This window comes from Microtus oregoni, unplaced genomic scaffold (assembly GCF_018167655.1).
Source record: "Microtus oregoni isolate MIOR12 unplaced genomic scaffold, Mior012 000023F_ref0000262, whole genome shotgun sequence".
Taxonomy (NCBI): domain Eukaryota; kingdom Metazoa; phylum Chordata; class Mammalia; order Rodentia; family Cricetidae; genus Microtus; species Microtus oregoni.
The window spans coordinates 3,276,257-3,288,726 of NW_024543082.1; the positions used below are offsets into that span (position 1 = coordinate 3,276,257).

General features: G+C 48.8%; 1 protein-coding gene across 1 annotated transcript; it reads left to right on the forward strand.

The window, feature by feature from the left end:
* The first annotated feature begins 825 nt into the window (after nucleotides 1–825).
* LOC121462050 (protein HEG homolog 1-like) lies at nucleotides 826–11,213 on the forward strand. Its single transcript, XM_041673471.1, has 4 exons — nucleotides 826–856; nucleotides 4,979–5,066; nucleotides 7,622–7,796; nucleotides 10,405–11,213. Exons 1-4 carry the CDS (start codon nucleotides 826–828, stop codon nucleotides 10,552–10,554), a joined length of 444 nt encoding a protein of 147 aa, XP_041529405.1. The 3' UTR covers nucleotides 10,555–11,213.
* Nucleotides 11,214–12,470: the final 1,257 nt, after the last annotated feature.

Sequence of the window (12,470 nt, forward strand, 5' to 3'; positions counted from 1 at the left end):
CTGCTCTCCCTGTTCTTGCATGGGGCTGCAGGGAGATTCAGATCAGAGGAAGTGCTGTGTCAGCAGGAGTCACTCAGGTCCAGAAAGACCCAGAAACGTGTGTGAGGAAGGAGTGATCCATAACCACCCAGAAATCAGAGCCAGCCGCCATCCCGCTGGCCTCAGCTGGCTTTCTTTCCTGTCAGGACTGAGGGAAGCAGGGCTTGGGAGAGGAGAACATCCCCATGGCCTGGTGAAGTGGAAGGGACAGGGACCCCAGCAGAGAGTAAGGGTCACATGGAGATTGTCTTAATGGAGGGCAGTGGGCACTGGGTAGGTTCACACATAACCTGGAAACTTGGAAATTGGGAAACTTCAGAGAAAGAAAAGGAAAACCTTGAGCAGAGATGTAAGAGGATGGGGAGGCTTAAAAGGCAAAACTCGGGCCTTGTGTGGTAAAGTACTGAATGAATTTTAAAAGAAAGCCAATCAGGATGCCTAGAAAGCTCTGTTGCATGGGTTTAAAGAAAGTGTGTTCTTTTTAAAGAAAGGAAGTTCTGGAGGAAAGACTGGTGAGCCGAAGCGAAGCTTAGCAGAAGGGCTTGTCCTGGGACGGGGTGTCAGGAATTGTTGGAGTGGGCTCCTCTGGCTGCTGGGGTCAGAGCTCTCAGCTCAGCCCAGCGTGACTCCACCTCCTCTCTGCTTTCACTGCTGTGGCTGTCCACCGGCTTCCTCCTCTCCCAGGCCATGTGGTAGAAACAGAATCCATGCAGCTCTTGACTGTGTGTGAAGGAGAAAGTTCCATCATGTATTCATTCCTCATCAGCTGTGGCCAAGGGTGTCAACATGAGTGACCACCCCACTGCAGATGGAGGGAGTAAGTAGTTCTCAGAAGAGGTGGGCTATACAGACAGTGGGTTCCTTCCAAACAGCCGCATAAGCAAGGAGCTCCTGAGGAAGGGAGAGGCCCAGCGTGGGCTGGTTTGGTGGAAAAATGCAAGCTGAGGTCCCAGCCTCAAGCTGAGAGGATGGTGGAAGGAGCTGCGGCTGGCGAGGCCAGGAAAGGAGGCCCGAGGACCCCAGCTTCCTGCGGTAGCATCTCCTCAGACTAGAGAGCACAGGACAGACACAGGCAGCGTCTCTGTCTGTATCCTGCTAAACTCCCACTCAGTGCCCGCAAAGTAAACATGACAGTTGATGTTGGGGGAGAAAGGCCCCATGAAGCTCTGTGTCTCAGAAAAGCTAAAGTCAGCACTTGTTCCCCAAAGATCAGTTTAAATGATGCTGTAGAACAGTGTGGCCGGGCGGTGGTGGTGCATGTCTGTAATCCCAGCAGCGCTCGAGAGACAGAGACAGGTGGATCTCTGTGAGTTTGAGGCCAGTCTGGTCTACAGAGTGAGTGTCAGGACTGTTACATAGAGAAACCCTGTCTCAAAAAAAAAAAAAAAAAAAGGAAAAGAAAGAAAGAAAGAAAAAAACAGTGCCCTTGGTAGACATGGTAAAGGGTATATGAAATCTCTTCGTCTTGTTTATTTTTATTATTATTTCTTTTATTTAAAGTATTTCCCCCTCGACTTCCCCCCCCCCATGGTCTCCTTTTTAAGGCAATGGCTCATGCTCACCCACACTCATCTGCATATATATACATTACAGCTAGGTTCCAGATAGCTGAGTCTGGGTTACTTCACTGTGTCCACAGCTAACATCTGTAAATGAAAAAGAAAAAGAAGTGTATGACAGTTGACCCCTAAAGGGATAGAAGGGGGGACCAAGTGAGATTTTGTGTATTTAAAAATTGATCCAGCTGGGTATGATAGCGCATGCTTTTAATTTTAGTACTTGGGAAATTGGAGCAGGGGGATCATGAGTTTGAGGCCAGCCTGGGCTACATTGTGAGTTCCAAGCCACCCTAGGCTATTTAATCAGTTATTCCTTCCTCTGCTTCTGTCTGCCATCTCCTTTCATGTCATTCCTCTCTCTCTCTCTCTCTCTCTCTCTCTCTCTCTCTCTCTCTCTCTCTGTCTGTGTGTGTGTGTGTGTGTGTGTGTAGAGAATGCAGATGATAATCATATTTCTGAGCTTAGCTTATTTTACTTAAATGATGTTATCCAGTTCCATCCATTTTCTTGCAAAGCATGTTGTTTTTCAGACAAAACTGTTTATTTCAAAGAGGAGCAGCTATAGCCTGCAGCCACTTACAGGGGTCAAATAATGTTTAGTTGTTTTGCTGGAAGCTAGAAAAATTAGTGTGATGTATGGGATAAATAATAGTTTACTTTTTTGTTTTTTGAGGCAGGTTCTCACTGTGTTGCCCCAGCTGTCCTGGAACTTGCTATGTAGACCAGACTAGTCTTGAACTCACAGAGATTCACCTGTCTCTGTCTCCTCAGAGCTGGGATTAAAAGCATGCACCAATAAGCCTGGTTTAGATTTTGGTTTTTAGGAACAGAATAAACCAGGTTTGGTAGCACATGACTGCAATCCCAGGCTCAAACGGGAGGATTATTTCAATTTTGAGGTCAGCGTGGGCTACATAGTGCGTTCTAGGCTATTGTGCTATAGGATGAGAGCCTGTCTCAACTTAAAAAGAAAACAGGTGGACAGGCAGTGGTGGCAGCACTCGGGAGGCAGAGGCAGGTGGATCTCTAAGTTTAAGGCCAGCCTGGTCTACAGAGCTAGTACCAGGACACCCAAGGTTACACTGAGAAACCTTGTCTCAAAAAGCAAAAACAAACAAAACAAAACAGGGAAGGCAAGTATGATGACACAGGCCTGTATTCCCAGTACTTGAGAGACGGAGGCAAGAGTTCAAAGCCAGCCTTGGCTATGTGAAACCCTGTCCAAAAAATAGGGAGGGACAAAGGGAAGCCAGTTGTGGTCGCTTGTAATCCCAGCACTCCGTAGACACTAGCAGCAGTTCAAGGGCATCCTTGGCTACATAGAAAGTTAGAGGGGCGCCTGGGCTACATGAGACTTCATCTCAAAAGTTAAATAAATAAGCAAGCATAGAGAGACGCTGAAGCTTCTTAGAACGGGAACAGCACGATCAGGTTTGCTGTCCAGATGAGATGACAGGAGCTCAGGGCAGGCAAAGCTGGTGGGGATGAAGAGCAGGGACGCGGGGCTGGAAAGAGGGCCAGGGGTTCAGAACACTACCTGCTCTTCTGCAGGACTAGAGTTCAGTTCCCAGCAACCACATGGGGTTGCTCACAGCTACCTGTGGCTCCAGTTCCACGGGATCTGCCACCCTCTTTGCTGGATGGTTAAGAGCACTTGTTGCTCTTCCAGAGGACACAGGTTCCATTCCCAGCACCTACACGGTGGCTAGTAGGCATTTGTCACACCAGGTCCACGGGATCCCATGCCTGTTTCTGACCTCCACAGGCGTGCACACGGCATGTATACTTACACTCAGTCATACACGTACCCATAAAATTAATATTTTTAAAGATGAACATGGATGCAATCCCCAAGAGGTTTGCTTTGTCCTCACTTGTAAGAGGAACCTCTGAACGCATGTATCACGAGGCGAGGGAGGCGAGGGTGCATCATGTGATTCCTCTGTGTTGCAGTACTAATCTTTTTCATAAGAGTCCGGCCTCTTTGCTATTTACTTAAATAAAAGGCTAGATGAAGGGTTCATAGCTTGTCATTTACTGTTCTACTCATAGAACCGTAAATGTAGTGAATGTAGGCGTTCATCCAGATGGGGCGAGAGCTCTGGCTCTCTGCCGTAGCCTCGACTTTATGAAAATGGCTGCAGATCATTGTTTCAGTCTTAATTTCCTTCAGAAGTCTGGTCATCTGGAGCTGGAGAGATGGCTCAGTGTTAAAGAGCACTGTGTGCTCCACTCCCGGCACCTTCCTGGTGGTTTACAACCCTCTGTAATTTCTGTCCCAGGGATCTGATGTCCTCTCCTGGCCTCCTGGGTCATGCCACAGACAAATAATTGAATAAAATATTGGTAATAAATTTTTTTTTCAAGACAGGGTTTCTCTGTGTAGCTCTGGCTATCCTGGAACTAGCTCTGCAGGCTGGCCTCAGACTCACAGAGATCTAACTGCCTCTGCCTCCTGAGCACTGGGTCAAAGATTTGAGCCACCACACCCAGCTAAAAGAAATTAAAAAGAAAATTAGTTATTGCCCTTTCATACTAGATCGTGCAACCTGAGGAACAAATTTTAATTGTATTTCACAAGAAAAATAGAATAATTAATATAATTTATAAGAAATAATTTTGCTACAAATATATTGATATTAAACCAAATTAAGTAGACCTTTCAGCATTATTCTATCAGTGCTAATTTCTGGTAGTTAAATTTATGTCTATGGAACCCCTGGGTCCCCGGATTTAACAGACCAGTAATATTTCTTCTGAAATTGAAGCGTTTAACCTGTCTCAGTTCTGTTTTACCAAGTAAGGCCCTAAAACAGAATCTAGCATCTGCTCTTATTTTGTTTTGTTGTGAGACAAGATTTCTCTGTGTAATAGCCCTGACTGTCCTGGAACTTGCTCTGTAAACCAGGTTCGCCTCAAACTCAGAGATTTGCCTGCCTCTGCCTCCAGTGTGAACCAAGCATCTTTATCTCTACGGTCACCATCAAGCTAACAAGTTTCTTGATGTTTAAATTTCAAAAAATCACTCATCTTAAATGAGAGAGAGAGAGAAAAGGGATGAGTGAAATCTCTCAGATCAGTTTGGGGAAACATAATGCTTGCCTGTCTCTTTCTCATTTGTGGTTCAGTGACATCATCAGGGCTGTCCTACAGGAAGAATTTTAGGGCCACTGCCCTAGAAGGGGCTGAACGGGGGATTCCTCTCAAGACAAGAAAGTGGAACTCTAGCCTTAGAGTTTTCTGGGCCACAGATGAAGCCTTAGGCGAGAGCGGCCAGGGCCACGCTGGCAGAGGTGGGAGCGGGGCGGAGGCTCTGATTATTACTCATGATCTCCTGCCAATCCACCCTGTTTGTTTGCCCCTTTGTTTGATGTGTTTAGCCTATCAGCTCATCACCGTGGTGATCGCGGCAGCTGGAGGTGGCCTGTTGCTCATCCTGGGCATCGCACTCATTGTCACCTGTTGCAGGTGAGTGACCGAGATCGCGAATTTAAATCCCGCTTTATCAGCTGTGCTGTTCAGAGGGTCAGTGTTTAGCCTTGAACAGCGTAGCATTGGGGAGACTAAGGCAGAAGGAATATACCTTGGAGGATGACGACAGCCTGGGTCCATAGCAAGTTATAAGCAAGCCTGGGCTGCATGATAAAATCCTGTCTCCAAAGAACCAAACGGTAGTAACACAACCAACTAAAAAAAAAGGCGAATTGGATTTTATCAAGATCCAGAACTTTCCAACTCTAGAGCTGAGGAGGGGGCTCCGTTGGTAGAGTGATTGCCTCGCACGCGTGAAGCCCTGCGTTTGCTCCCCAGATACACAAAAACTGAGCATGGTGCTGTCCTCCTGTGATCCCAGCCCCGGAGGTAAAGGCAGGAGGAATCAATAATTCAAAGTTATCCTTAGCTGGGAAGCAGGTGCAAGGCCAGCCAGGCCTACAAAGAGACTGTTTAAAAAGCAAAACACCCGGATCTGGGGACACGCATGTCTAATCCCAGCACTCTGGAGACAGAGACACTTGGATCTCCTTGAGTTAAAGGGGAGACTAGATGGAACACGTCCACACAGGAACTTGGCCTAGTGTGTTCATGGCAAGTCTGTTCCTAGGAGTCCAAAGGGGAAACAACCCCAGGGCCTGTGGGCTGGTGAATAAGAAAACCAGATGTGACAGAACTGTCCCCAGACCCACAGTCAGCCACTGACTGACACGTGGGTGAACCTTCCACATCCTATTCTAGGTGAAAGACGGCATCTGCAAAATCATCAGGGGTGCGATATGAACATGAGTTATTAAAGATCATCTGGGCTGTGATACGATTAATCGGCATCTCCTAGAGACAGGAAGTAGCCTAGCTGGAGTCTAGGGCTAGGTCAGGTTAGAGATGTTGGAAGGCTGGGGATGGTTGCTACGGGGTAGGTGACGAAGCGCCTTTAAAACTGAGAGGACAGGCGCACCACAGTGAATGTGGTAAATACCACCAAACGAGTAAATCGTATGGTTACGTCAATCGGTTCTCAGGTCTGTGTTTATAGAGAGATGCAAAGACGCAGGGAGGAGGCTGCCTGAGCTATGTCAGCAGCAAAGGCGATGGAGGGAGCCATGGTTTGGATGAATAATGTGACCTTCGCTCCAGGCTTCCTGCAATGGAGTTCCTATGGGAAGGGAAGAGAAAGGGGAAGCTAGATCCCCTTGTCTACAATTACCTCTTCAAGTAAAGGAAAATTACAATCGTTGATTTAAACGATATCAAATGGAAAGAATTATGTGTAGGTAACAGCCGGAGGGACTTTTCCCAAGTAGCTCGTTATCTTTTTGTGCCCATGATGTAAGGACATTTTAAAGCATCCTTTGCCTCCAGGAAGGCTACCAAGAATAACATGGTAAGCATTATATCCATCAGGAGTGCGGGCCTCGTAGGATAGCCATTTCTTCTCAGATTGCCATCAGATATAAGCATGCAAGGAAATAAACCAGTTAGGGGCAGTTACATAGAGAAACAAGACCTGGCAGGCGGAAGGACATAAACCTTGTCTTGGCAGCATTCTCGGTCACGCAATGTAGGCGTTTCTGGAGGGAGCCCGGATTCTTGGCTACTGAAAGGGGAAGACAGCAATGGGGCCAACCTGTCACTGCACAGTTGTAGCGGGTTGGCTCTGGGCCTGACGGAAGAGCTGGTACTGAAGTTGTGTGTAGGAACTTCAGTTTTACGATGCTGAATCAGTTCTGTGCCCTTCCCAGAAACTTAAAGTGCAGGATGAACAACGGCCCTCAGATTCTCTTACTCAGATCAAATAGAATTAAATATTTCTGATCCTCCACCCACAAGACAAACAGTTGCCCCAATCAGTCCTAGGCGGTGAAACCTCACAGCAGGGTGGGTTCTGGGCCTGCTAAAATGAGAATGTAAGCAGGCGACCCCCATGGAGGTTTTGTAGTTTGTGAAGTTGTAAGTAAAACCCTGGCTGGGAAGTGGAGAGTCCAACCCCATCCCAGGTCTCTAGTAGCTGCAGGTGAGCCTCGGGCTAAGCCTCCACGAGCCAGAGCCTCCCGAAGCATGGCTCCCATTCTGGAAACTCAAGAACAACCTTGATGCTTCACCTGTGGCTACTGACGTTTGGCCACCAGTGAGCTCCTTTCCCCACCACGGTCACCTGTGAACCCTGATTCTTGTGCCCCTGACCACTCCAGGGCACAGTCCCTCTGCTCCCAGAGGACACTAATAGCCCCTTTGGGGCTGTCTTCATGCTCCATTTAGGCTTTTGAAGTTGGAAAGTCTTTTTGTTTTTGTTTTTGGTTTGTCCTTTTGTTTGTTTTTGGATGGCAGAGGGGACACCTAATGTCATTTTTAGTTTCTTAGGCATATACTAAATCATCCTAGCATTTCTGGTGGGCAGCCACATGGAAATACAGGGGCAATGCCAGGTCTATTTTATGTTGCCAGACACACACATCAGTCTCGTCACAGAGGCCGCTTTCTGGCACAACTTACTGACAGAATTTGTCGCGCATCTTTTTAACATCTCACAGAAAGAGTAAAAATGACATAAGTAAACTCATCTTCAAAAGTGGGGACTTCCAAATGTCCCCATACGCCGAGTACCCCAAGAATCCTCGCTCACAAGAATGGGGCCGAGAAGCCATTGAAATGCACGAGAACGGGAGCACCAAAAACCTCCTGCAGATGACAGACGTGTACTACTCGGTAGGTGTCTGCCCAGCCGGCCACAGGGCCCCAGCCGGCCACAGGGCCCCAGCCGGCCACAGGGCCCCAGCCGGCCACAGGGTCCCAGCCGGCCACAGGGTCCCAGCCGGCCACAGGGCCCCAGCCGGCCATAGGGCCCCAGCTCAGGCTCCCTATGAAAGCATGGAAGGAGAACACTGACATAAACCTCTCAGGTTCACAGTGTACTGACACACAGTTTATTACTCGGGTTTATTATTCGGTCTAACAATGGCCTAGCCGTGCAGTATTTAGCAGTGTGAGTGGCAGGGATCCTTTCACAGAGAAAATCACTGTCAGGGAGTGGGAGTCGTCATCCCTGTGGGAGTCGTCATCCCTGAACTTGCTTTCCAGAATAGGAACAGAAACTTCCAAGAAGAAGAAAGAAAGAATGTGGTTTTGGCCCTTTGCCCTTCTCCTGTTTGTTTCGCTATCTCGTATCTCACCCTGTGGTTTGTCAGTCAAAACTGGGGCCCAGGAGAGACACAGCAAGAATGGCTCAATGTCATCTTCACCATGGAGGCTTTAGAAACTCAGTTGATCTCAAATAATCGGCTCCATCCTGGACTGCATCATCGGGGAAGCTGGGAGCGTACCTTCAGCCAGTGGTTCTCACCTTCCTGACGCTGTGACCCTATTTAATACAGGTCCCCATGTGGTGGTGACCCCCAACCATAAAATTGTTTATTTTCGGTTCTACTTCTTAACTGTAATTTTGCTGCTGTTATGAACTGTATTGTAAATATCTAATACGTGACCCCTGTGAAAAGGTTGCTCCACCCACCCGCCCCAGGGATCTCGACCCACCGTTGAGAACCACTGTGTGTAGTCCCTTTTCCTGTCCCACGCTGACTCCTATTTGGTTCAGTTCAGCTCAGGTCACACCAAGTCAGCCGTGAGGAGACACAAATGCAGATACCGGAGCAGAAAAATAAACATGTCAGGTGACTTCTCACCAGTTTGCCATGTGGCAATAAACATGAGACCTTGCCCTGTGGGGATTTAATGGCACTAGACATTCGGCGATAGAAACCATAATCTCTAGTTGCTGTGGGGATGAACCAGGAGGATCAGACTTTGGATGGGAGGGGCCAGTTGGTTTCAGTGTGATCTTTGAGATTTTTCAGCCAGGAGGAAGAACAAGAAAGGTGGAGAAAATACAGATAGCCACGCCCCTCCAGTTGAACTCTAGTTCAGCGTCCTGTCTCTGGGCAGGCGTGGGTCTTTCTGCTTCTGTCAGGAATTTCTTTTCCCTTCCCCAACTGATGCTGTTCTCAGTGTATCTTAACTCCACATCCTTTGCTCGGGACTCCTCAGCCATGCTCTGGTTTGATAATGATAGCAAACAAGCAGGCAGAACCCTGGGACCCCCGCCTCGCGCCACATTCCCATGGCATTGTCTTAAATCTACTTAGGCGCTCAGATGAACACTTAGTCAGGGTTTCTGTTGCTGCGACAAAACCCCAAGGCGGGGAGGAACAGGTTCACACTTCCACGTTGCCACGTCACCAAAGGAAGTCAGAACACGAACTCAGAACAGGGCAGACACCTGGAAGCAGGAGATAATGCGGAGGCTATGGAGGAGGGCTGCTCATCAAGGCTTGCTCAACCTGCTTCCTTACAGAACCCAGGAACACTCACCCAGGGATGATCCCACCTTCAATGGGCTGGGTCTTCCCTGATCAATCACTCACTGAGACAATGCCCTACAGCTGGATCTTAGGGAGGCATTTTCCCAGTTGAGGTTCCCTCCTGTCAGATGACTCTAGTTTGTGGGTCAAGCTGACATAAGACTACGCGCAGGCCCTATCTTCTCTTTATGGAAGCCGAACCCGAGTTTACAGCACGATGCTGTCCCCTGAGTGCCACTGTCCCTCACAGTTGGTCCAAAGCCGTCCAGGCAGTGGCGCATTGGGCTCTCATAGGTGTGATGTTTATAATGCCCTCTATCTAGTGCTTTATTTCTACTAAAAAAAGCCTTAACTTTCTCATGGAGCCTGTATTGTTGTTTCCAATACTGGCCCGACTAAGATTTTTTTAACCCCTTTGTAACAAGGACTGAAATGTGCCCCACGTCCATAAAGAGATAAGCTTGTATGCCAGGTCTTGTGACACACGCCTACAATCCCAGCACAGGGTAGGAAGAGGCGAGATTGTGGGGGGAGCTAGAGAGATGGCTTGGCAGTTAAGTCCCAGCACCCATATGGCAGCTCTCAATTGTCTGTAACTCCAGTTCCTGGGAATCGGATGGCCTCTTGGGGTGTCTGTGGGCACCAGGCACACAAACATTCATATATATAAAATAAAATTTAGGAAAAGTAATTAAAATGATTTGTTTAAAAGGAGGAGATTGTGAATTTCAGGTCCCCAGGAACAGATGGCATGACTCCGCCCACCCCACCCCCATCTAAATACATAAACAGACCCGTGGGAGTCTTGCTTTCAGTTGAGCCCGTGCTTCGATATTTCTAGCTAACCCCAATCTCAATTTATAGCTAGTCCCATCTTAGGTTCATTAAAATGTAAAATCATTTAAACTTATTTAAGTCTGGGAATAAGTAACTTTTATTCTTTTCTCTTTGGCATCCAGCCCACAAACGTAAGGAACCCTGAACTTGAACGCAATGGACTCTACCCGGCCTACACTGGACTGCCCGGATCAAGGCACTCCTGCATTTTCCCGGGACAGTATAACCCATCTTTCATCAGCGATGAGAGCAGGAGGAGAGACTACTTCTGAGTCCAGGAGGGAGAGGGCCCGTTTCTCTGAGCCACTTCCCCAGACCTCTGGCTCAGAGGACTGCACGGAGAGGGAGTGCCACGCACTAGCTGCTCCCAGGGACTCGTCAGAGCCACACATGAGGGGTATGACCACAGTGGAAGGGGACAGATGGATGCGGAACCGCAGAGTGCTCGTTCCGCGCTGTTATCACTGTGAACGTGAAAGTGGGCCAGTACCGAGTCTCCGAATGTCTGGCGCGTAGAACTGGCTGACTTCCACAGGCAACCACTAGGCGGCATCATTTCCAGGCCCCAGTTTCCCCGTAATTTGCACTTTAATAGATTGGGCAGGGAGGTTTCATTTTTGACTCATTCCCATGCTGTTTCGGAAAGCCTTCCTTTCCTAGGATACTTCTGCAGGCCTCAGTCTGGTGATTGACTGGCAGCCAGGTGCTGGCACTTTCGTTTTCCTGCCTGGTGCCTTGTGCTAAAGAACAGATGGAGGTAAACAGACCGCTGTGATCAAGGGATGCTGCAGCCAGGGCGTGGAATTTTAAGGTTTCTAGGTTGCCTGTGCTCATTTCCAAGCAAACACCCCAAATGAGAACTTGACCTTTGCAAGGTGCAGCACACGGCTTCCATTTGTTTTCTAAGTCAAGGTGACACGCTTGCTTACGATTTATTGAGCTTACTTTTCCCAGCAAGAACGCATCAGGGTAGAATAGTTTTCATTTGGTATTGTTTCATTAGGCGTGCCCAGCTGCCCCTTAGCGAGTCCCAGCAGGCAATATCAGGAAGGTCCTCCGTGTGGTAGGGTGGTTTTGATCTATGAGGGAATGGCATGGGGGCCTGGGACGCTGACGCCCAGCGTGGAGCCAGAGTCTGCGTGGCCGTAGCAGAAAAGGGAGAGGCGATCTAGTGTGTCGCCACTGTAGTCCCCATGGCGGGATGTGGCAGAGGGCTGGACTGAATAACCTGGCCTGTTTCCTGCATCACCCAGCGTTTTGAGAAGCGGCGGGGTTTCCCCAAGGAAGAACAGGGAGCTAGGAGGGAGTCACAGGTAAGGGTGTGTGCCTTCTGATCTTTGAACCCACAGTGTCCACAAACTCATGGAAAGTTTTAACCACTATTTACTCGCTGGAGAGGGAACTTGGTCATTTCTCTCACCTGGTCATCAGTATGCCTGTGTTCTTGTGCAGCGCCCCCTGGAGACAGAAGTTTGGCCCGCCAGGGGTCTGAGAGCTTGCTTTGGGGAATGGAAGTTTTGTGTCTTGTTTATTGTATTGTGGGAGCCCAGTGTGTGTGTGTGTGTGTGTGTGTGTGTGTGTGTGTGTGTGTGTGGCGGGGGAGGCTCTGTGCCCTGCGGAACTACAGTCATTTATCAGTGTGTGGAATATCCTGGTTTTGGATGAAGAGGTCAAAGCATTGTGTCGTCGCCCCCCCCCCCCCCCCCCCCCCCCCCCCCCCCCGTAGCTGGGAATTCAGGGGTGTATCTTTCTGGAAATGGGGCAGCTGTTTGAAATAGATCTGTGTGTATTTGTTTGGGGTTCTCTGGTTCCTCCGAAATGTATGCAGGTCCCCAGCCTGTTTTAAGTGTGCACTGTGTCCCATAGTCTCCACCGGTTGGGACCATTAGTCAGGTGCAGTGGGTTTTAATCATCAGATGCCTTCACTAGTACAGAGAATTCTGTTGCTGTTGGCTGATGCATTAGCATCTAGAAGCCATGGGTCTCGCCTGCCCCACTGTGAAACTGGTGGCTCCTTGTACATTTGTGAGCTCCTGTGCACCGCTTACCTGAGCTCAGGTCCCCTGTGAGGTAACCTGGTTCTAGCCCTTCCCTCCGTGTCCCTGTCTGTCCCCAGCCTTACTGCTGTGAGAAGAGCCAGTGTGGCGGCTGTCCCTAGGCACACTTCTAATGCCTTCAGCTGGCATCC

Bases quoted from the DNA above. Each gene is read 5' to 3' on its own strand.
- LOC121462050 (XM_041673471.1), top strand. From the start codon at position 826: ATGAGTGACCACCCCACTGCAGATGGAGGGA. The intron at 857-4,978 runs GTAAGTAGTTCT...TGATGTGTTTAG, and splicing joins CCCCACTGCAGATGGAGGGA to CCTATCAGCTCATCACCGTG. The intron at 5,067-7,621 runs GTGAGTGACCGA...AACATCTCACAG, and splicing joins CTCATTGTCACCTGTTGCAG to AAAGAGTAAAAATGACATAA.